Source organism: Schistocerca americana, chromosome 2 (genome assembly GCF_021461395.2).
Source record: "Schistocerca americana isolate TAMUIC-IGC-003095 chromosome 2, iqSchAmer2.1, whole genome shotgun sequence".
In the NCBI taxonomy this organism is placed as follows: Eukaryota; Metazoa; Arthropoda; class Insecta; order Orthoptera; family Acrididae; genus Schistocerca; species Schistocerca americana.
The window spans coordinates 1,081,714,757-1,081,738,081 of NC_060120.1; the positions used below are offsets into that span (position 1 = coordinate 1,081,714,757).

The window sequence follows — 23,325 nt, forward strand, 5'->3', positions numbered from 1 at the left end:
GCACTTCCACTGCTATGAGTATGAATCCTAAATCCTTACTGGTCATGCTGACAAAGTTTTATGAATTTATTTGTAAAAGTATAGACAGTAGAAAATAAAATGTCCTGAGGTGCCTCTCCTGCTCCAAGTCGGCCCTTTTGACGTCCTACCCGCCTTAAGTAAAGAAATCACAGCACCAAACATAACTAGTAACTATTTATAAACATAAGCTTCCGCAACCATTGTCACAGTCAATAATTTTTTTCTAGGTTTGTGACCGCATTGTCAGTATGTAAAACTACCGATGTTCTGGTCACAGTTGCAAGTGACCTTCTTTAGGGTGCAGTAAGGACCGAAACTTCCGTTGTTTTTCATATTGATAATGCGATGAAAAACACAGCAAAATTTAATTGATAGTAACTAGTCGTTCTGTTTGTGGTTTATCCAGCTGAAGAACAGTGGAGTGGCAGAATGCCGTGCTGTGAGATCCACCCCCGCGTGATGACGCCAGAGGACGAGGAGAGGGAGCTGGAGGCGTTCCCCGTGGAGTGGCTGCCACCAGGTGAGATGCAGAGGAGCAGCGAGGTGGCGGCCTTCTACAGCGGGGCCTCCGTCCTCCTCACGGGCGCCACTGGCTTCGTCGGCACCCTCGTGCTCGAGAAGCTGCTGCGCTCCTGCCCCGGCGTGTCCGCAGTCTACGTGCTCGTCAGGGACAAGAGGGGCGTGCCGCTGCGGGAGCGACTACGTTCTCACCTGGAGAAACAGGTGCCAGCGAGCTCGTTCAAATGGCTCTGAGCACTATGGGACTTAACATCTGAGGGAATCAGTCCCCTAGACTTAGAACTACTTAAACCTAACTTAACGTCATCACACACATCCATGCGCGAGGCAGGATTCGAACATGCGACCGTAGCAGCCGCGTGGTTCCGGACTGAAGTGCCTAGAACAGCTCCACCACAGCGGCAGGCATAACACCGAGCCTAAGGGCTATAACGTGCTGTATTGCACCACAAAACTGCTCCTCTAAATACTCTCAATAACAAAATAAATTGCCAGTCGATAGTATCCAAATACACTACTAGCCATTAAAATTGCTACACCACTAAGATGACGTGCTACAGGCGCGAAATTTAACCGACAAGAAGAAGATGCTGTGAAATGAAAATGATTAGCTTTTCAGAGCATTCACACAAGGTTGGCGCCGGTGACGACACCTACAACGTGCTGACATGAGGAAAGTTTCCAACCGATTTCTCGTACACAAACAGCAGTTGACAGTCGTTGCCTAGTGAAAGGTTGTTGTGATGCCTCGTGTAAGGAGGAGAAATGCGTACCATCACGTTTCCGACTTTGATAAAGGTCGGATTGCAGCCTATCGGGATTGCGGTTTCTCGTATCGCGACATTGCTGTTCGCATTTGTCGAGATCCAATGACTGTTAGCAGAATATGGAATCAGTGGGTTCAGGAGGGTAATACGGAACGCCATGCTGGATCCCAACGGCCTCCTAACACTAGCAGTCGAGATGACAGGCATCTTATCCGCATGGCTGTAACGGATCGTGCAGCCACGTCTCCATCCTTGAATCAACAGATGGGGACGTTTGCAAGATAACAATCATCTGTACGACCAGTTCGAAGACGTTTGCAGCAGCAGGGACTATCAGCTCCGAGACCATGGCTGGGGTTACCCTTGACACTGCATCACAGACAGGACCGCCGGCGATGGTGTACTCAACGACGAACCTGGGTGCACGAATGGCAAAACGTCATTTTGTCGGATGAATTCAGGCTATGTTTACAGCATCATGATGGTCGCATCCGTGTTTGGTGACATGGCGGTGAACACACATTGGAAGCATATTATTCGTCATTGCCATACTGGCGTATCACACGGTGTGATGGTATGGTTGCCATTGGTTATACGACTCGGTAACCTCTTGTTCGCGTTGACGGCACTTTGAGCAGTGGACCTTACAATTTAGATGTGTTACGACCCGTGGCCCCACCCTTCATTCGATCCCTGCGAAACCCTACATTTCAGCAGGATAATGCACGACCGCATGTTGTAGGTCCTTTTGCGGGCCTTTCTGGATACGGAAAATGTTCGACTGCTGCCCTGGCCAACACATTCTCCAGATCTCTCACCAATTGAAAACGTCTGGCCAATAGTGGCCGCACAACTGGCTCGTCACATTACGCCAGTAACTACTATTAATGAACTGTGGTATCGTGTTGAACCTGCATGGGCAGCTGTACCTGTACACGCCATCCACGTTATGTTTGATTCAATGCCCAGGCGTATCAAGGCCGTTATTACGGCCAGAGGTGGTTGTTCTGGGTACTGATTTCTCAGGATCTATGCACTCAAACTGCGTGGAAATGTAATCAGATGTCAGTTCTAGTATAATATATTTGTCCAATGAATACCCGTTTATCATCTGCATTTCTTCTTGCTGTAGCAATTTTAATGGCCAGTAGTGTAGAATGTCATCTCGTGTATGTGTTGACAAATACTAATGATTTACAAAATTAATCAAAAGGAAGCCTTAAAATTGGGTACATCTGTAACCACCCATTGATGGGACAATACGTTACGTGACGGAGTAACGCCAAGGCCGCGATCAGGCAGGACTGACACCCCTCAGTCACGGGTTGTTTGGTTGGAGATGCACTCCACTGTGCGCAAAGGCGCTAATTTTTGTCATTAACAATGAAGCATTTACTGTTCCACGTTCCACTGTGTATCCATTAACGTCAGTGAGCAATGGCAGCGCCCAGCGACGGTGCACACCGGGCCATCTCGACCACTGCAGCGGTACAGGCACGTACTCAATACTGTTGACTTTAGTTATCCTTCTTTGCTCCAAATCAGGCCGAACCCAATCCTCCACTTAATATACTCTTGACATCACTCCTCTAAGCTCAGTAAACAGGTTATTTTACTATTATTTTCGTTTTCTTAGTCATTACGTATACACTAGCGTTACTTTTTCCCTTAACGTAGAACACACGTACTCAAATTCATTGTCTCGTTTCCACCTCACATAGTTAGGAACATATTATTTTTATACTTCGATAACTATTTTTTATTCGCTACTGGTAATCCAGCTAACAGGTACCTGATGACGTGTTGATCCTGAACGACATACAGGTTTTCGTCCAATGAAGATGGTGATTACACAAATCGCCATTAGAACCACTACAGTTCTGAAAATTGTGACACTTGCGATAATCGTGACGCTGACTATTATGACAGTGTTACACATGCTGGAGCATCGGTTCTGCTGACATTCGACCCTCCTGTGATGCTACTACATCTTCAAATAAACGTAGGAAATTCGGGCACGAAGTATCACCCAGCAAGGTTAAATTCTGACCAGACAATATATACGATGTCTTCTGCTGCCTATACAAAACTGGCTCTGTCAAATTAATAGTAAATGTACCAGTGGCTGTAGCAAGGAGACAGTATTTCATGACCACTAATTATTATCCTGCCATTCTGAAATTCCATTCTACTCATGCCCTTTCGATTTCCATGTTCATAGCAGTTTATCACTTCTGGGCAAAAGTCGCATGCATGCCCACTCTGTGTCAATAACGATGTGGTGACAACACTTCCCTTTTACGCTCAGTTGTTTCCGTCTCTTCCAAGAACAGTTCTACCTCACATGCCTTTTCTCCAGTCTGAACCATTCTAGTTGCTCAGATCGTAACACTTTTTTTGTGACACTCCCATAGCTGCTCAACGTATATACTGCTCCTGACCCGAAGAGGTGTATGACAACCAAAAGCGTCACACACATCCTCGACGCAGCTAGTGACACGTCACCTGGTAGAAAGGAATCTGTAACTTTTTCCTGTGTCAAAAAAGTGCATTATTACAGTTAACCATATACTGAAAACGCTAGTATTACCCCTGTCTCCCAATGCAAAACATTATCAAAATTTCTCCCAAAATACACAATTCATAATAAAATAAAAAATAAACACATAACACCCCAAACAAACAACATAAAACAGATTACTATGATACACTATGATGATGTCTATGTGCATCACGTAGTTTGTGTGACCTCGTCAGCTTCTTCCGCTTTTCAAATTGGTATCCTGGGCTAATGACGATATAGGCAATTGTGGCAAAGTATCTATAGATCCTTCATATGGCTTCATTCATCCCACAACATCAATAGCAGTTTCTATTGGTAATTGCAAGTTAACATTGTCAAGTAGTGTCATTTCTATGAGCCGATGTTGTCCTTTGTATAAGGTTAAGAACATCATTGTCCTACCCTTATGTGTGTAGGGATTTGTTACTTAAACCCGCCAACGTACTTGACAGTGGATGACCTACCCAAATGTTATCCTGGCCCTTTTAACGCTTGATCCTTTGTATTCGCTTTTTTCACTCTCTGTCAAATATCACGTAAGATTTACGAAGATGTCTTCACTGAAAGCCCGATTCTTCCATCCCCAGTCTTCACTACAAGAAAGGGAGAAGGTATTTTCCTGCTGTACACCACCTTATATTGTGACAGACCAGACGCACTATTAATTTTAGAGTTTTACTGAGAAATGACGACTGGAAGATAAACATCCCAGTCGTCATGATAGGTATTCATAAAAGGACTCACCATCCTTGCCCTTCGGCAATGCTCACATCCTACACTTGCAAAACTCAAACCCTTCTACTTAAATTATTGGTGTTACTATGCTTTTTCCCACATTTATGTACCTCCTCATAATCAAAATCGCTTAGTTTCAAAGCACACGATTCCAACTTACTCAGTGGATCCTTTAGGCCCAGTAACCACTTAGTCTGTTACAACGACAAACGTTATGCCATATAAGTAACAACTCAAGCACTTCACACCATAAATAGCCATAAACACCTCTTTCTCTGTCATAGAATAATTCTGCTCCACTTTATTCTGTCGTCTTGATGGTTATGCTACAAGGTGTTCTTTACCATCCAAATCCTGACAAAGAAAACATCCAGCCTCTAGATTACTTGCATGACATGATAAAATAAATTCCCTACTAACATCTGGAAGTACCAATACTGAACTCGCTGTTAATGCCTGTTTTAAATTCTGATACACAGTTTCACTGTCACCTGATCACTGAAACGTCACTTCTTTGCCCAACACCATAGTCAACAGTTCAGGAATTTCAATAAAGTAGTTACAGAGCCCAAAAAACGTCTGAAGCTGTTTTGTTACCTGTGGTGGCATAAAATCACAGACTGCGTAAATGGAATTTGGATCAGTTTTGACAACCTCCTGCTTAACCACATGACCTAAGTAAACCACTTGCGTTGCTGCAAGGTGATATTTTTCGATACCGAGCATCAATGATACTATGAACAACCTCTTGAAGACTTCCTCCAGCCTCTGCACATGCTCTTCCATATTCTAACAAAATATAATGATACCACTGAGATGAACCGTCTACTTTTTTGGTTTTAGTCCTCTGAGTTCTCCGACTAGTAGATTCTGGAAGGTAGTCGGTGCAGTCTTAAGAGCAAATGGCTTTCCACAGCATTGATAATGGGCCTAAGGTACTGTAAAAGTGGTCTTCGGATGGTCCTGAACCACTTCCAACTGATGACAGCCACTTCTCACACTGACCCATCTTGTCCACAGTCTCCGTCGTATTTGGTGTTGTATGTGCATCTGTAGTAGTCATTGCATTCAGGTAGCAGTAATTATGACAAAACGTGCATTATTTCGTGCCATCTGATGATTTTTTGTGACAGTGGCGATGCTTGTACCTTGCAGCGATGCAACACTAGCAGATTCCCAGCTAAAACAAGATTCCTCAGAGTTCGATAGTGTACTGCAAAAGGTCAGTTTTTACATGATATTTGCTTATAAATTCAAGTCGCAAGATCACACAGTATCTCTCACTGACATGTGACAACTCCTCCACGTAGTCCTGAAAATTCCTCGCTCCAGTAGTGAAACTGAGCACTGTCGATCCCTCATGAAGCTACATCATTCTGACCCATTCCATGTAATTTATATCGTGGAGTCCAAATTAGCTACCGACATACGAGTCGCTCTACTTACAAAAAACTATGCTCCATTCCATTAACTACGGTCTCCAGGCAACGCTCCACCAGTGCAGTGGATTTTTCGGTGTTCTGTTTTACTGGGAACGCCATCCGACGTTTGCGGAATTCCCATTGGCTAATGAACACTTGTTCTGACGCTATCAATTCTGATTATTACTGTGACACTCAAGCGCCTACTAGCGCGCTACCGCACATCTTTAACACCAAGGTCGCCGACACAGTTTCTTCATGTGGCGTGAGCGCAGAGATTTACAAACTCGGACGAAGAAAATATCCATCTATCCCAACCCCTTCCTCCAGTTTTGCAACCACTATAACAGCAGAATGTGGATAGTCATCCCTCACACTGCTGAACATATCCACTAGCAATCCTATCCCAAACACACCCAACGCCCTGTTTTCAACTGCTTGCAAAATAAATCTACCCATTTCCACATTCTGCGTTAATTCATACGCATGGAAGTTGACTTCACGGAATTTATCCTAAATGCCTCAATTGATTTCTTATGTTTCTGTGACAGACTATTAAGAAACTCTCTGAAAAACCTTTCTCTGTCGTCTTCTTTTTTTTTTCGTCATTGTATATTCCCTACTCAAAGTGCTCCAACTTCTGTGCTTTATTCAGTCTTTCATGGTAAAAGACGTATGAGATTGATTCGCTAACCAAACGTAGCCTGGTCATATTCAAACATGTTTCATCCAACCAATTCCATATCTAAGCGGCAGCCTTTAGATCACTAACAGAATCAACGCAAGAAATGTGTACAGGAAATAGCACCTTCGCCCTTACTGGCTCCACTTGCCTATGCATCTCTATGGAGGCTGTTCGCCCACTTGCTGCGCAATACGCCGTTATATTTTTGCAGTTCAGTTACTTGGTTCTCCAGGGCTTCAGTCGTCTCCTGTGCACACGCTGCTCATGTTTCCGCCATTTGTGAAACCTCCAACCAATTACACAACAGCAAAATTACGTGACAGCACACAAATATGATGCAAAGTTCACTAGACCTTACGCCCTACTATAGCCCAACGAGATTTAGAACACTGATGTGCCAGGAAGCGACAAATGTAATATTTTTATAGGAACTGTCTCGCATGCGCTGCTATTGTGAGCCATGGATGACCTCACTTGATCTGCTTCTCTTGGCTTGTAAGCTTTCTAATCACCTCAGGTTATTTTGATAGTTGCCATCGATAGACCATACAGTCTGAAGAGTATTACAGTTCTTGCCACAGCACGCAATGTGTTTGCTCCTGTCTTTGGAATAACAACTTAGATGTATTTATGTGACTCCTGTTACCAAAAGACTATATGACTCACAAACACTGCACAAGTTCCGACCAGTCGTTTGCTGCTGTTGCACAGCAGAATAGAAAGTAGGTGCAGGAATAAAATTTGGTTGGAACTGACGTGCTGCCAAGTCAAGCACGTCCATTGAGTGCGCAGTGTAGGTGTAACCAATGCCATCACTTAAAAGAACAGAAGTGCAAACAAGCAGTGACATCATTGCGTCACAGTGTGCAAGAGGGAACGTCACGAACACCAGAACCGGCACTTATATGACACTGCATGGCAGACACAACGCTGTAATGGGGCTGTGTGTAGTAACTTCACCTAGAGATGACACAACAACGCCTTTTGGGCTGCAAATTTTCTATAAAGGAACTCTGTGACATCATCAAGTTAAACATTAGGCTAGGCAGGAGCGATGACAGGCTCAGAAAACAGAAGCACCAGTTACTGACTCGTATAAAACCCTCACCCTCTTTCACTCTGGCCACTCCATCGGCATCACTGATACTGATGAAAGGCCATCTCCGCTACTTCAAGGATGAACTGTTGAGTACAGTGAAGTGTCACCAGTCGCCACCAGCTCAAGGTCAACAGTTACAATTGTGCAGCTGTCTGGCTGTGGAGGGAATTTCAAATCTGCGAGCTGCATTCCTACCGGTCACATCTACGTCTACTCGAAGATGAGGGCCAGGCCAATCTTCCATGAATGAACAACCGATCTACCTGTCTGTGAGCTGTTCAGTTTAGGGACAGGGTGTATGCGCCGCCACTCCTAGGCAGTCCATATACTGCCATATGTTGAGACTGCCTCCTGGGCTGTTCTTTGTGTCACTGTTGGGTCTGTCGCCTACACGTCATCTCGACAACCAACAACAGGGCCACGTAAATTCCTGGGGCCAACCCAGAGCGTAGCTTCGCTTAACGAGAACGCTGTGACTCCGACAGACGCCTACACCCATGCTGGGCTGCTGCGACACGCCCACCACCCTTCCTAAAACGGAGGCCTGCTTCAGCAGATCCCTCTCCGAGCGCTGACTGCTACCCTGTGCCTCAGGACAAGAAAAGGTTCGGCATGGCCGCCACCACATGGCACTTTGAGGCAGATAGAGTGACTGTAAAACCCTAGGAACCAAATGAGTGTTAAATGAATCATGTCTCATAAGAATCCAGCAGTCCACAGGACTCTGTCACTACACATCTGCTCGAGTTCCTTACATTCATGTAGAAGGTCGCATCTACTGGGCTCCTAAAAATTTGGTGTCAGAAGACCCTGCAGTCATACAAATTTGGGGCTATAAGCTGTGATTCTGAAGTCCTGCGGATTTGGCGCCAGGCGTGCTGACGGCTGTCACTGCTATCGACGAGCCACGTCAGCACATCAGCAGCGATCGACATGTGTCATTAAGTGGCACAATGACTGACCAGTGTTTGTTTGCTTGTTTTCTTCCTTCTTTTATTTTGGAGCCATGTTGAGTAAGAAGTATTTGCATTCTAACTTGAGAGTGACATTGCTGAGAGCACAAAAACCTGCAGAATTATTGCAGTTATTTGGTAACTAGAGGGGAGAGTACTTACGGCCAAGTAGGTGCCAGTACTGTAGTCTATCAGGGCACGAATCACCATCTAATAAACAGTGCCACCAAGGTGTAAGACCTGTAGACGCGTGGCAGTGTTCTGAGTCCCACTGGGTTTGACATGAGGGACAGATTAATTTAGTTTTACTTGCTCATTGATATTGCTTCGGTATACTAGTTTTTCACTTGTTCTCGATTGTAATTCAAAACAGGGGTTACGCAATGGCCAGAAACACATGCAGCAACTTTCAATCTAGCCACTGAAGTTTTGACATTCGGTAGCCACGTTACTTTAGGATGAAACAGAGCGAAACCAGGCTTGCGAATGCCTGTATAGGGAACTGGAAATATTATGCACCGCAACTGGGCTGATCCAATCGCCGAGAGGCGATACCAAGGCGATATAATAAGCGTATCTGCCCCAGCCATTGATCCGATGGCTGCTAGTCTCATTACACCTTTTCGGGAAAAATTTTGGAAATTTCTGGTGAGATGTTATTGGATAAAACTGCTGAGGTTTACGGTCCCTAAGCGTACACACTGCTTAATCTAACTTAAGCTAACTTACGCTAAGGACAACACACACACACCCATGCCCGAGAGAGGACTCGAACCTCCGACGGGGTAAGCCGCGCGGACCGTGACAAGGCGCCCCAGACCACTCGGCTACCCCGCGCGGTTTTTCGGGAAAACTCCCGAGGCTGTATCTGCCTTTCTGTATGATATGAGGGAAGGAGCTCACCCAGGGAATTGGTCCGATGTGACGTGCCCGTCGGTGGCTAAGTTATGGGTAACAGGTGACGCTACAACGTATGTCAGATACCACGAAGATCTTAGTAAAATTCAGGCATTTGACCATCTGGCCGATGGGCTTACACAACGTTATCATAACCAAACAGTGCTACATTTTTCAGCGAAAAGCTCGTGACATTAACATAAAATGACAATGCGTAGAGGTGTTCTCTGACAGAAATCACGAGAAGAACTAGCAGACTTATGAACTGACACACAGTGCTAAGGCGGATAGAAATCTACTGCAGGAAGCAGAAAATAAGGCTTTATGCGTGTTTTTGAAGGGTATTTCAGCAGATATGTCACAACAGATGAGGACAGAAAATCCTTATGATTCGTCATAAACTATTAGGATTGCTACGCAGTTTGAGGAAAGAGATATTGTTGCTCAGAAACGGAATGGCCGTGGCGTTTTCTCCTCTGGCGTCAGATGCTACATGTGTGGACGAGGGGGTCACGTGAAGCAGCAATGTCGCCGGGCAGAGTGCTCTTGGGCATAAGGCAGACGATTGCAAAATTAGGAAGCAGGAGAAGAATTATTTATATGAACAAATATTTAAAGTAGTTACTGATCATGCTTCCCTTAGGTGGCTATTGGGACTGAAAGACGCTTCTAGCAGAATAGCATGGTGTGCACTGAAGCTGAGCGAGTTTAATTATGAAGTGACGCATAAACCAGGGAAGACACGCACTAATACGGACATGCTAAGCAGGAAATTTGCAGCTCTGCAGGCACTAGGCACAAACTTGTCAAAATGGCAAATGAAACAAGCAGCTGACATATACTGTCAGGTTTTAGGGTGCAGCCACAGTTCGTGACACACAGCAGTTTGCTCTGCAGAAGTGCAAAGTGTAGTATGCACATGGAGGGTCCTGCATTGATCAGAAATTAAATACTGCAACAAGCACATGACCACCTGACGGTGGGTCACGAGCGATGTAAACCGACAAGACGGATGTGGAGCCGAAATAATGTAACATTTATTGTACTGTATCATTTAACAGAATAGAAGCTAAAATCAGTATATTGTGACAACTATAGATCACTTTTCCCGGTCTGTGGCAATGACAGAAATTCCAGACAAGCATGTAAGCAGGATCACAAACGAGATGGTTAACAATTGGATACTAACATTGTCGTGCCCAATACTGTAAATACAGATCCAGGTACAAATTTTTATGTCAGACCTGCTGAAGCAGTTACGCCGGCTGCTTCATACCTGAAAACTTCGCAGCGGTCCTTTCCATACATGAACAAAAAGGCTTAGTTGTAAAATTTCGAAAATTTAAATCATTGTATGAGTAGTCAGCCTGATAACATGGACATGTAACTACGTTACGTCGTGTCAACATATAATTCTAAAGTACACACAAGTGCAGTTCTTTCACCATACAAGATGATATAAGACGGGATGTTGCCATCTCGTTTCCATGTTATGAAAATTAAATTAAGTGCTAATGAGGAATCGGTGGAGAAAAATAAGGAAACGATTAAGAGAAGTTTGGTAGAAGGTCAAACAAGCGAATACAAAGTCATTCAAACATCAGGAAATGATGGCGGTATGTGGGGGGAAGTTGTTGCAATATTGAGTGGATCAGTGTGTGTTGGTAAAAAACCTGTAAAGATCAAAATGAAGAACAACAAGGAAGTTTTTAATTAAGTATCAGGGACAACAGCGAGTAGCAGAGATGATTTCACCCGTAAATCTGAAGGTGCAGCTTCCAACGAAGACATCGATTTCCATAAATACAAGCCAAGCCACACCCTTCAGCTGAGTGGCAGACAACCTGCCACAAATTCCAACACCACAGCCCGCCATGAGAGTGATCGGAAAAGTCTCAGAAATAAATGACTGTTAATTGAATGTTGATCCATTGGGGTTGAAGCGTAGATATCTTTTATAATGGATGTGTTAGTAGAAGTCACTTCAAATCTATCGCTAAATTCTAGAGTCCCCTTTCCTGTATAAATCATTTTCCCTACCCTATGATCTTGACTAACCTTCTTTTCTTATATCTCTCTTCACTCTTAAGGATATCCAAACGCATTGACACGCCGCTTCCAGATCTTGGGGAGACGAGTCCGATCAGGTAATATTAACGGCAAGTACTGTTGAGTTGGCCAGCATGAATGAGGTTTTTAGATGGTTTTCACATCGCACTAGATAAGTACTAGGCTGGTACCCGCATCCAAAATCAGATAAAAACCAACAAAATTTTTAGACAACATTATTGCACTTGCACATAGGTTTAACTCTACATGTAGAAAGTAGGGTAGCAGAGATTGTGTCCGATGGGTGAATGATGACCTTAGATGTTTAGTCGTTTTAAATTCTTAACCAGCAGCAGCAGCAGTCTTTGTCCCCCTATAACGATGTTATTCTCACGACATACTACGAATTTTTTTTTCTTTCTTAGGATATTTGGTCAGTTACCTTACGTAAATAGTGTCTGACAACAAACGTTAAGCACCCAGAGGACATGGTCGGATATGAACTTTTTACACATACACACTGTCGACGGACATTTAAATGATTAGATTTGCAATTTGGCAAGTAGAACAGCCACCAGACTACATTTGTTTTGATCGTGTTTACTGTTGTTACGAGTACTGGTTGAGTTTATAAGGGACGTGAACAACGTCAGATGGTAGGTGGTCGCTGTGAAGGACGCGGAGATGCTTATTATAGGTCTCCATTTGTCGATGCAGTCGAATTTCGTAATATCCAGATTTGTGGGGCATTCAGATGTGACAGTGGTCCAATGTTGTAGTGCATGGGAATGTAAGACTGCACTTATTCGTCATCGAGATTTTGGTCAGCGATGTATGACCACCTCAAGGTAGGATATCATAATCCCTATTGCACATAATCGCAACCATTTTCCTCAATTGCTAACTTCAGTCATGTTTTACCATAAATACAAGAAAACTTCCGTCGTTTGCAACTGAAATTTATTCTTGTGTAACACAGATATTTCGCCTATTCACGTTGGGCATTTTCACTAGTCCGTTATACAAATACAATTATGTAATTATACCTATTTTGGTATATGATCTGTAGTAGTTTTTCAGCAGTTTTTTATATTTAATTGTTTCTGTTTATAATTATACGATTATCTTTCATCCTTACATTCATTTTGAGTCCTGTTCATGTAGCCATTTGTTATTTTATACATGCTAGATGTACATAGTACAGGTTTCTCCCAGTAAAAATTTCTATACAAATAACCTATACTGCAGTAAACTGCGCTTGCTTTCATTGATTAGTCACGATTGAAGGATCATGGGAATGCATGAAGGGATAGTGGAGTTTGGTGTCGGGATGGGAATTCAAGAAGGGTAGATGGTAGGGCACTGTGTGTGTGTGTGTGTGTGTGTGTGTGTGTGTGTGTGTGTGCCGCTGAAATTTCTTTCAGTCATCCCAAGTATTTAGAGTTGGAGCAATTACATGTTAATTCGAATATTCTTGAACTGTTGAATTTATCTCTGTCTTCTATCATAGTTTTTAGTTCTTTGGTATTGTGCTGTTTATCTCGAGGTCTATATTAATTTTATGCTTTCTGAAGATGTTACTATTCGTGTGAGTGAGTTGGTTGTGCACTGTAATGACGTGCCATTTTTTGTTGGGTTGTGTTTTCTGGTGTGAGTGTGCATTCTGTGTTATTTTTATTAATTGATCTATTTGGTCTGTTATTAATTTTGCTCTCTTCAGTCTGTATTTTCTTTATATTGGTATCATGCAGTTTCTGTACTATGTCTCCGTTTTATCAATTGTTTTGCTCCTTGTTGATTATCTTGTTTAATTCTTCTGCATAGTTATTTTTGCTTAGAGGTGTTTTGCACAGGCTCGTTTTTGTTTATTGAGAATGTGGGTGGTTAGGTTTGTGGTTAATTGTCATCCTGTATTTGGTACCATTGTGAATATTTCTCGACCGTGACTGTCTCAAAAAATATGTAAAGGGTTTTATGTACCTCTACAAGTTACAAAATTTGTTAACTAATGTATTATTTATTTAATGTACGACATGATTCGAGGGTATACCTTATCATCGGGCTATATGGCATTATAGAAACAATTTCGCAATAGGACCGTGCAGATGTTAAACAGTCGTTTCATAAATGCTGTGGTTATCCTGTGGAAGAAGAGAAAACCTAGTAAGAGGCGATGTCACTTTGGAAGCTGGACTGATGTTTGCATGAAAATGTTTTGTAACTGCCACTCACTTTGTTCTTATAACATGGCAGTCTCGTTGTGATGAGCTGAGGTGCTTCATTTCTGTGACTGACTTGGCTTTCTTGATCAATTTGTAATGTATTTCGTCAACCTACATCTGTCATATGATAACAAAACATACAGAAGAAATTGCAAACTTCTAACACCACACAGATCGACAGTCAAGTCGAAACCAGCTGTATTTTGACCACCATCTTGCCCATTGCACTACGGATTTGTTTTTGTGATCGTGTTTCTAAGTTACTGGTACGTGTGTGAAAATTTGTGAACAGTGACCAAGAAAGGAAAGAGAGCCACACAAATGGAAACACCTAAACTCCTCACAACGAGACTGCCACACCATACGAACAAAGTGAGTGACTTTTACAAAATATTTTCATGCAAACATCAATCCATCTTACAAAGTGACATCGCTCTTACTAGGATTTCTCTTCTTCCACAGGATAACCACGGCATTTATGAAAAGGCTCTTTAACATCTGCTTGATCCTATTGCGAAATTGTTTACTATGCCATATAGCCTGATGATGAGGTATACCCTCGAAAAATGTCACACAATAAATAAAAAATACATTAGTTAACAACTTTTGTGACTGGTAGTTGTACTCAAAAACCTTTACACATTTTTTGACAGTCACAGTCGAAACATAGTCAAAATAATGTTTTAAAAAAACAGACATCAGGATCACTTGTGCTGGTACATGACATATCACATCCTAAAGAGAAACTCAACAAATCAGGAATTGATAAAATTACGTGCAGTCATTGCAATACATATTATATTGGCCAAATGGGAAGAAGTTTTAAAACGTACTTTAAGGAACACATTGACTGTTTCAGACTAGGCAATCCGAATAAATCAGCTAAAGCGTAACATTTAAATGAAATAGGACACTGTGTTACAATAAACAACATAGTACAACATAATTTAGAAAAGAGCTGGAAAACGTACATCCTGGAAGAAATGGAAATATTCATCCATATCCACATGGGGATTAACGAGATTCTGAATGAAATGACAGACTTCAGAAATTCACATTTCTTTTCCAATTTCGCTACAGTACACTTGGAATAATCACAGTCATTTATTCTAGCCCCAGCAGTAGCATAGAATTGTTTAAACTAAATTGTTTTTATATCATCATTTGTATCTTACAGGTGCTCAATTTGTAATGTATTTCGTCAACCTACATTTGTAATACGATAACAACTTGTGCAGAAGACATTGCAAACATCTGACACCACATAGATCGACAGATCGATAGTCAAATAGAAACCAGCCATATTTTGACCGACATCTTGTCCACTGCACTACACATTTGCTTTTGTGATCGTGTTTCCAAGTTACTGGTACGTATGTGAAAATTTGTGAAGAGTGATCAAGAAAGCAAAGGGAGCCACAGAAATGGAAACACCTAAACGCATCACAACGAGACTGCCATGTGATAAGAACGAAGTAAGTGACTGTGGCATTGCCTCTGTCTAGGTTTTCTCTTCTTCCACAGGTTAACCACAGCATTTACGAAAAGGCTGTTTATAATCTGCATGATCCTATTGCGAAATTGTTTTTATAATGCCATATAGACTGATGATGTGGTATACCCTCGAAACATGTCACACAATAAATAAATAATACATTACTTAACAATTTTTGTCACTGGTAGAGATACTGAAACCCCTTTACATGTTATGCCTGTAGCTGGTTCCTGTCTGAAAACGTTGAAGTGGGGCCTTTTGTTAGATTTTATGAAATTGTAGGTCTAGGTAGTGTATTTCCTCCTCTGTTACTGTTTCCATGGCGAACTGGATTTTGTGGTGTTTGTTGCTTATCTGTTGGTGTAAACTGCTTATATGTCCATGTGATTCATCGGTGAGGTATATGATATCTACATATTTGTGTCCATGTATTATATATAAATATATTTGTTACCATTATTTCTGAAAAAAATTGTTTTCTGTGTGATTCATTTGGGTATCTGCTTGTATGTATGAGATTGGGCTTACCATTGGTAGAAGTTCCTTATGTAGATTGAATGAACTGTTAAAGTGAATGAAGTTTTGTTCAGTGATCACTTCTATTACTTGTATAAGTTCTTTTATAGTGGTTTTGCGACGTCTGCATTTCCTGTCGATTGTTATCTTACAACATTAATTTTTGTCACAAGTGTGATTGAGGTGCACATGTCTTTCATGTCAAGGAACACCAATTTGGTAGTTGATCTGATGTGTGTATCTTTGGCTTTTTGGGTTAGCTCTAATTTTGTAGTTGATGTGATGTGTGTATCTTTTGCTTTTTGGGTTGGATCTAAGGAGTTTTTTTTAATATTTCTGCTATTCTCTAGCTTGAAATGTTCTTTAAAGTATTTGTGTGCAAACTTTGTAATGTTATTTGTGGGAGCACTGTTGAAATTAATAGCTGATCTCATATCTAAGCGGTCTTTATGTAAGTTGGGTTAACTTCTAACCACTTCTGCTGCTGGATATTTTGTACCAAGTTTTGTTTCTGTTTTCTTGTGAGTGCATTTAATATCTTTTAACGAGTTTTCAAACTTTTCTGTCTATTCATTAGCATTAACCTGTTACGTTTGTTTTTATAACTGTTGCTTTTACAGTTAAAACAGCAAAATTAAAAAAAGACAGCTACAAATAAAAATATCATTCAAATTCGCCAATGCAGAAGAAATTAAGAACTGTGGCAGAAGAGAAACGTCAATTCAACAGTTCAGGAATGTATAAACTAATATGTAATAGCTGAAGCTCTAAATATACTGTGTTGGGTGCAAGAATCAGGTACAAAGTTCATGTAAGATTACTGAAGAGTGAACATACCCATTTCATATATGCAGAACATTTAATAAAGGAAAATCACCATCACACTGGAATAAAAACAGATACGGCACTCTTATTGTGTAACAGCAAAGAATGGGAATGCTCACTTTGCAGGAAGATAATTTAATAGTTGTTGTTGTGGTCTTCAGTCTTGAGACTGGTTTGACGCAGCTCTCCATGGTACTCTATCCTGTGCAAGGTCCTTCATCTCCCAGTAACTATTGCAACCTACATCCTTATGAATCTGCTTAGTGCATTCATCTCTTGGTCTCCCTCTACGATTTTTAACCCCCACGCTGCCCCCCCCCAATACTGAATTGGTGATCCCTTGATGCCTCAGAACATGTCCTACCAACCGATCCCTTCTTCCAGTAAAGTTGTGATACAAATTTCTCTTCTCCCCAATCCTATTCAATACCTCCTCATTAGTTATGTGATCTATCCATCTAATCTTCAGCATTCTTCTGTAGCACCACATTTCAAAAGCTTCTATTCTCTTCTTGTCCAAACGGTTTAACGTCGATGTTTCACTTCCATACATGGTTACACTCTATACAAATACTTTCAGAAACGACTTCCTGACACTTAAATCTATACTCAATGTTAACAAATTTCTCTTCTTCAGAAACGCTTTCCTTCCCATTGCCAGTCTACATTTTATATCCTCTCTACTTCGATCATCATCAGTTATTTTGCACCCCAACTAGCAAAACTCCTTTACTACTCTAAGTGTCTCATTTCCTACTCTAATTCCCCCGGCATCACCCAACTTAATTCGACTACATTCCATTATCCTTCTTTTGCTTTTGTTCATGTTCATCTTATATCCTCCTATCAAGACACTATCCATTCCGTTCAACTGCTCTTCCAAGTCCTTTGCTGTCTCTGACAGAATTACAATGTCATCGGTGAACCTCAAAGTTTTTATTTCTTCTCCGTGGATTTTAATGCCTACTCCGAATTTTTCTTTTGTTTCCTTCACTGCTTGCTCAATATACAGATTGAATAACATCGTGGAGAGGCTGCAACCCTGTCTCACTCCCTTCCCAACCACTGCACCCTTTCGTGTCCCTCGACTCTTATAACTGCCATCTGCTTTCTGTACAAATTGTAAATAGCCTTTCGCTCCCTGTATTTTACCCCTGCCACCTTCACAATTTTAAAGAGAGCACTCCAGTCAACATTGTCAAAAGCTTTCTCTATGTCTACAAATGCTAGAAACATAGGTTTGCCTTTCCCTAATCTAGCTTCTAAGATAAGTCGTAGGGTCAGTATTGCTTCACGTGCTCCAATATTTCTACGGAATCCAAACTGATCTTCCCCGATGTCGGCTTCTACTAGTTTTTCCATTCATCTGTAAGGAATTCGCGTTGGTATTTTGCAGCCGTGACTTATTAAACTGATAGTTCGGTAATTTTTGCATCAGTCAACACCTGCTTTCCTTGGGATTGCAATTGTTATATTCTTCTTGAAGTCTGAGGGTATTTCACCTGTCTCATATATCTTGCTCACCAGATGGTATAGTTTTGTTAGGACTGGCTCTCCCAAGGCTGTCAGTAGTTCTAATGGAATGTTGTCTACTCCTGGGGCCTTGTTTCGACTCTGGTCTGTCAGTGCTCTGTCAAACTCTTCAAGCAGTATCATATCTCCCATTTCATCTTCATCTACATCCTCTTCCATTTTCATAATATTGTCCTCAAGTGCATCGTTCTTGTATAGACCCTGTATATACTCCTTTCACCTTTCTGCTTTCCCTTCTTTGCTTACAACTGGGTTTCCATCTGAGCTCTTGATATTCATACAAGTGGGTCTCTTTCCCCCAAAGGTCTCTTTAATTTTCATGTAGGCAGTATCAACTTTATTCCTGGTGAGACATACCTCTACATCCTTACATTTGTCCTCTAGCCATGCCTGCTTCGCCATTTTGCACTTCCTGTCGATAACATTTTTGAGAAATTTGTATGCCCTTTTGCCTGCTTCATTTACTGCATTTTTATATTTTCTCCTTTCATCAGTTAAGTTCTATATTTCTTTTGTTACCCTAGGATTTCTAGCAGCCCTCGTCTTTGTACCTCCTTTATCCTCGGCTGCTTTCACTACTTCATCCCTCAAAGCTACCCATTCTTCTTCTACTGTATTTCTTACCCCCATTCCTGTCAATTGATCCCTTGTGCTCTCCTTGAAACTCTGTACAACCTCTGATTCTTTCAGTTTATCCAGGTCCCACCTCCTTAAATTCTCAACTTTTGGCAGTTTCTTCAGTTTTAATCTACAGTTCATAACCAATAGATTGTGGTCAGAGTCCACATCTGTCCCTGGAAATGTCTTACAATTTAAAATCTGGTTCCTGAATCTCTGTCTTACCATTATATAATCTATCTGAAACCTTCTAGTATCTCCATGGGTCTTCCATGTACACAACCTTCTTTCATGATTCTTGAACCAAGTGTTAGCTATGATTAGGTTATGCTCTGTGCAAAATTCTACCAGGCAGCTTCCTCTTTCATTTCTTACCCCCAATCCACATTCACGTACTACGTTTCCTTCTCTTCTTTTTCCTACTGTCGAATTCCAGTCACCCATTACTATTAAATTTTCGCTATCTGAATAATGTCTTTTATCTCATCACACATTTCATCAATTTCTTCATCATCTGCAGAGCTAGTTGGCATATAAACTTGTACTACTGTAGTAGGCGTGGGCTTCATGTCTATCTTGGCCACAATAATGCGTTCACTATGCTGTTTGTAGTAGCTTACCCGTACTACTATTTTATATTCATTATTAAATGTGCTCCGGCATTACCCCTATTTGATTTTGTATTTATAACCCTGTATTCACCTGACCAAAAGTCTTGTTGCTCCTGCCACCGAACTTCACTAATTCACACTATATCTAACTTTAACCTATCCACTTCCCTTTAAAAAGTTTCTGACCTACCTGCCCGATTAAGGGATCTGACATTCCACGCTCCGATCCATTGAACGCCAGTTTTCTTTCTCCTGATAACGACGTCCTCCTGAGTAGTCCCCGCCCGGAGATCCGAATGGGGGACTATTTTACCTCCGGAATACTTTACCCAAGAGGACGCCATCATCAATTAACCATACAGTAAAGCTGCATGCCCTTGGGAAAAATTACTGCTGTAGTTTCCCCTTGCTTTCAGCTGTTCGCAGTACCAGCGCAGCAAGGCTGTTTTGGTTAGTGTTACAAGGCCAGATCAGTCAGTCATCCAGACTGTTGTCCCTGCAACTACTGAAACGGCTGCTGCCCCTCCTCAGCATCCACACATTTGTCTGCCCGCTCAACAGATACCCCTCCATTGTGGTTGCACCTACGGTATGGCTATCTGTATCGCTGAGGCACGCAAGCCTCCTTACCAATGGCAATGTGCATGGTTCATGGGGGGGGGGGGGATTTCATAGAGAAGGCCATAAAAAAAGAAAATATACTCAATGATCAAAAAAGCCATAACAGAGGACTATTATTCAAACTCCGGATATAAAATAAATAAACATAAAAAAGAAAATAACGAAAATAAGGGAATTTAAAAAATTACACACACACACACACACACACACACTCACACACACAGTGCCCTATCATCTACACATACTCCATCCCTATCTCAAAACATCGTTGCATTCTCCACTCCTACAGCTCCCATGAACCCTCAGTCAGTCATATGAGTAAGCAGTGCGAGCATGCACAGTATACCATAGTACAAGTTATGCAAAAGGTAATATTTAGTATGTGCATTTCGTGCGTATAGAACAACAAATGGTTGCATGCTGCATGCACATGAAAAATGAATATAAATAAAAAGCACAACGGTATAATTATAGATAGAAGTAGCTCGACTCAAGCAAACTGCCAAGGAATCCCTGAAAAACTTGCATACATAAATTTGTATTTATTGTAGACCATTGGAGATGCAAAATATGAATCTGAAAACATGAGTGGTATACAAGAAAAAATTTCAGTTACGTAAGATGTAAGTTTTCTTTTATTTACGATATAACCTAATTTCTCAATCTCCTTCACATTTGCACCTGCCATCCAAGAGCAGGCAGCATTCTTTATCATTTTGTATTATTCTTCGAAGTCTGCGAGCAGGTCACTAGAGAATTACTACCCGACCACAATATTGTTGCACTTGGCGTCAATGAAACGCGTTGACGTAACATTGAACAAGTACAGTGCTTGAAAGGCATTGCGGTGTGAATGAGTTCAAAACATTTGTGTGTGTACTACCAAGTGTTTCAGCGTGTCTTTGAGAAATACCGTGATAAAAACTCACGATAAGCTGACTGAAGCACCCTCACTCCGAGAGCAATAGTAATGTGGTCGACTAATACTGTCATAAGCGTTTGCTGGCGTAAACACCACAATGCAAACAGCTGTATTTTGAATTATGCATGGTCTGGGAGGTATGCTGGTCAGTGGCGTTGCATTGCGTTCAGTGATGAATCCAGGTTCTTCGCTGTGCATGGCGGCGGCATGGGGATAGGTCCCTCTCTTCCAAAAGACAATGTGCGACACGAAATCAAGTATGACTTCAGGTCACGTCTGGCGGTGATTGAGAAGTTTGATGTCAGAATGTTATGTCACAGACATCCTGTGTTCTCTTGTGCTACCTTCCCTGCGACGATACCTTGGTGCCATTTTTCAACAGAACAATGGTCGTCCACATACATGCCTCTAAGAACAGTCTGAGTGGTTTTGAGGTACTCCCATGGCTAGTAAGGCCCACATATTTGTTCCCAATGCAACATCTGTGGGGCCAGCTCATATCTCAACTCAGTCCCCGTACCAGTTGTCAGGAAATGAGGAGCCAGTTCCAACAGTTGTGGGTCAGCTCACCTCAGGAGAGGATACAACGACCTTATGACACCCTTCCTAAATGAATCCAGGCCAGTGAAGTTTAATTTTGTTTCCTCTTCCCCTGCTTAGTTTTTCATTTTCTTTTGTCAGGCAGTGCATTATTTATATTTCCCCTTCTGTTGTGTGCATACTTCCACGTAGTCAGCGTGTACACAACTTTCCCACTAGAGCGCGCCCTGCTAAGCACAACAGCGCAGGCACAGCGCTCGTCCGTCTCCGCAGTACAAGATGGCGCTGTCTTAGAGACGGACCAAATTCTGCTTCCGCCAATCCGCGTGTTAATATGTAACGCAGCCAATGAGAATGCTGCTAACATAGAACCTCTTCTCCTCACAGATCACACTCACGCAGTGATACCTGAACGCTCGAGGTATTAGAAAGAGTGTACAGACCCCCAATTAGTCAGTCTGCCTTAGTCTGTACAAGTCTGCACTTATCTGCACCTGTCTGTACCAGTCTACATTAGTCTGTACCAGTCTACATTTGTCTGTACCGGTCTATAGTCAAGTTTCCGTCTGCACCTAATAAGATTACCATATTCCTGTACATAGCCATGAAGGTAAATGAATAGACACTTTGTCAAGTATCAGAGATATGTGAGAATAACATTAACGTATCAAGACCGAAGGAACTTCAGACTGTCAATTGTAAGTAACATCCAGAATCAAGTTAAGTAAGGTTTGAGATTGTCATTATTTAAATAAATGTGTGTGAAAATTAATCAAGTTCTGTTTAAAGTTGGTCACCGTCAATCTGCTACTCTAAGCGTGCAAGAGGCATTTCTATGGTCTGACCTAACGGTAGAAGATAAACACGCCACGATAAGACCACGAGACATATTGCTGACACTCGCCTACTTCGTTAGGGCGACAAGCCAAATAATCTGATGATGTGTGTACCGAAGGTCTTACAGTACACACACCACATCTTCCTAAGCTTGTAATTTGGGCATGCACACAAGGCTATTGCAAGCTTACGTTCGTCCATCAGGATTCTCTGAATTGTAACTAAATCAGTCTGCTGTTAATAGTAACTCACACAGCTCATCAACTTCCTATTCCTTACAAACTCGACACTTGTTACATCACTCGCTGCGACTAAAGTTAATGTAACTCTAAAAATTTGAACAGTTTCGTTCACGGAAATGGTATACAGTTCCACGGAATATAGTTCCACATTCCGTTTTGTAAAACAGTTGTTTTGGATGGAATATTATTTGTCTAGCACCTGAAAAAATTCGAGTAATTCCATTGTTACCTCGTCCAGTAGTAGCTAAACTGCTCAAAAGACGATATACAGGGTGGTCAGAAAATGAGTGAAATGCTTGTAGCGATGTTACAGGGCAGGTTGTACTGAGACATAAATGTTAAGGAAGAAATTCGATACCTTGCGCCATTTCCGAGTTATTTAGCATTGAAGGTAGCCAATCTGATCGTCGCGGGCGTAAAAACAAGTTTCAGCTAACGAGACAAAGCCCCTGGCAGGCCGCTTGAATGCAAGCACACGACGCCCCGATTGGGTAAATTCTATGCTAAATAACTCGGAAACGGAGCAACGTATCGAATATCTTTCTTAACATTTATGTCTCAATACAACCTACCCTGTAACATCCATACAAGAATTTCACACATTTTCTGACCGCCCTGTAGAGATCAATTAATA

The 23,325-nt window shown here is 41.8% G+C and overlaps 1 protein-coding gene across 2 annotated transcripts in view; it reads left to right on the top strand.

Annotated features, from left to right (window-relative positions):
* LOC124595856 (fatty acyl-CoA reductase 1-like) overlaps positions 1–23,325 on the top strand; it is a 236,167-nt gene that overhangs the window by 42,106 nt on the left and 170,736 nt on the right. For both annotated transcript variants that reach the window (XM_047134762.1, XM_047134764.1), the window contains exon 2: positions 428–744. In XM_047134762.1, the coding sequence (XP_046990718.1) occupies positions 451–744 (294 nt within the window). In that variant the 5' untranslated portion in view covers positions 428–450. The remainder of the gene's footprint in view (positions 1–427; positions 745–23,325) is intronic.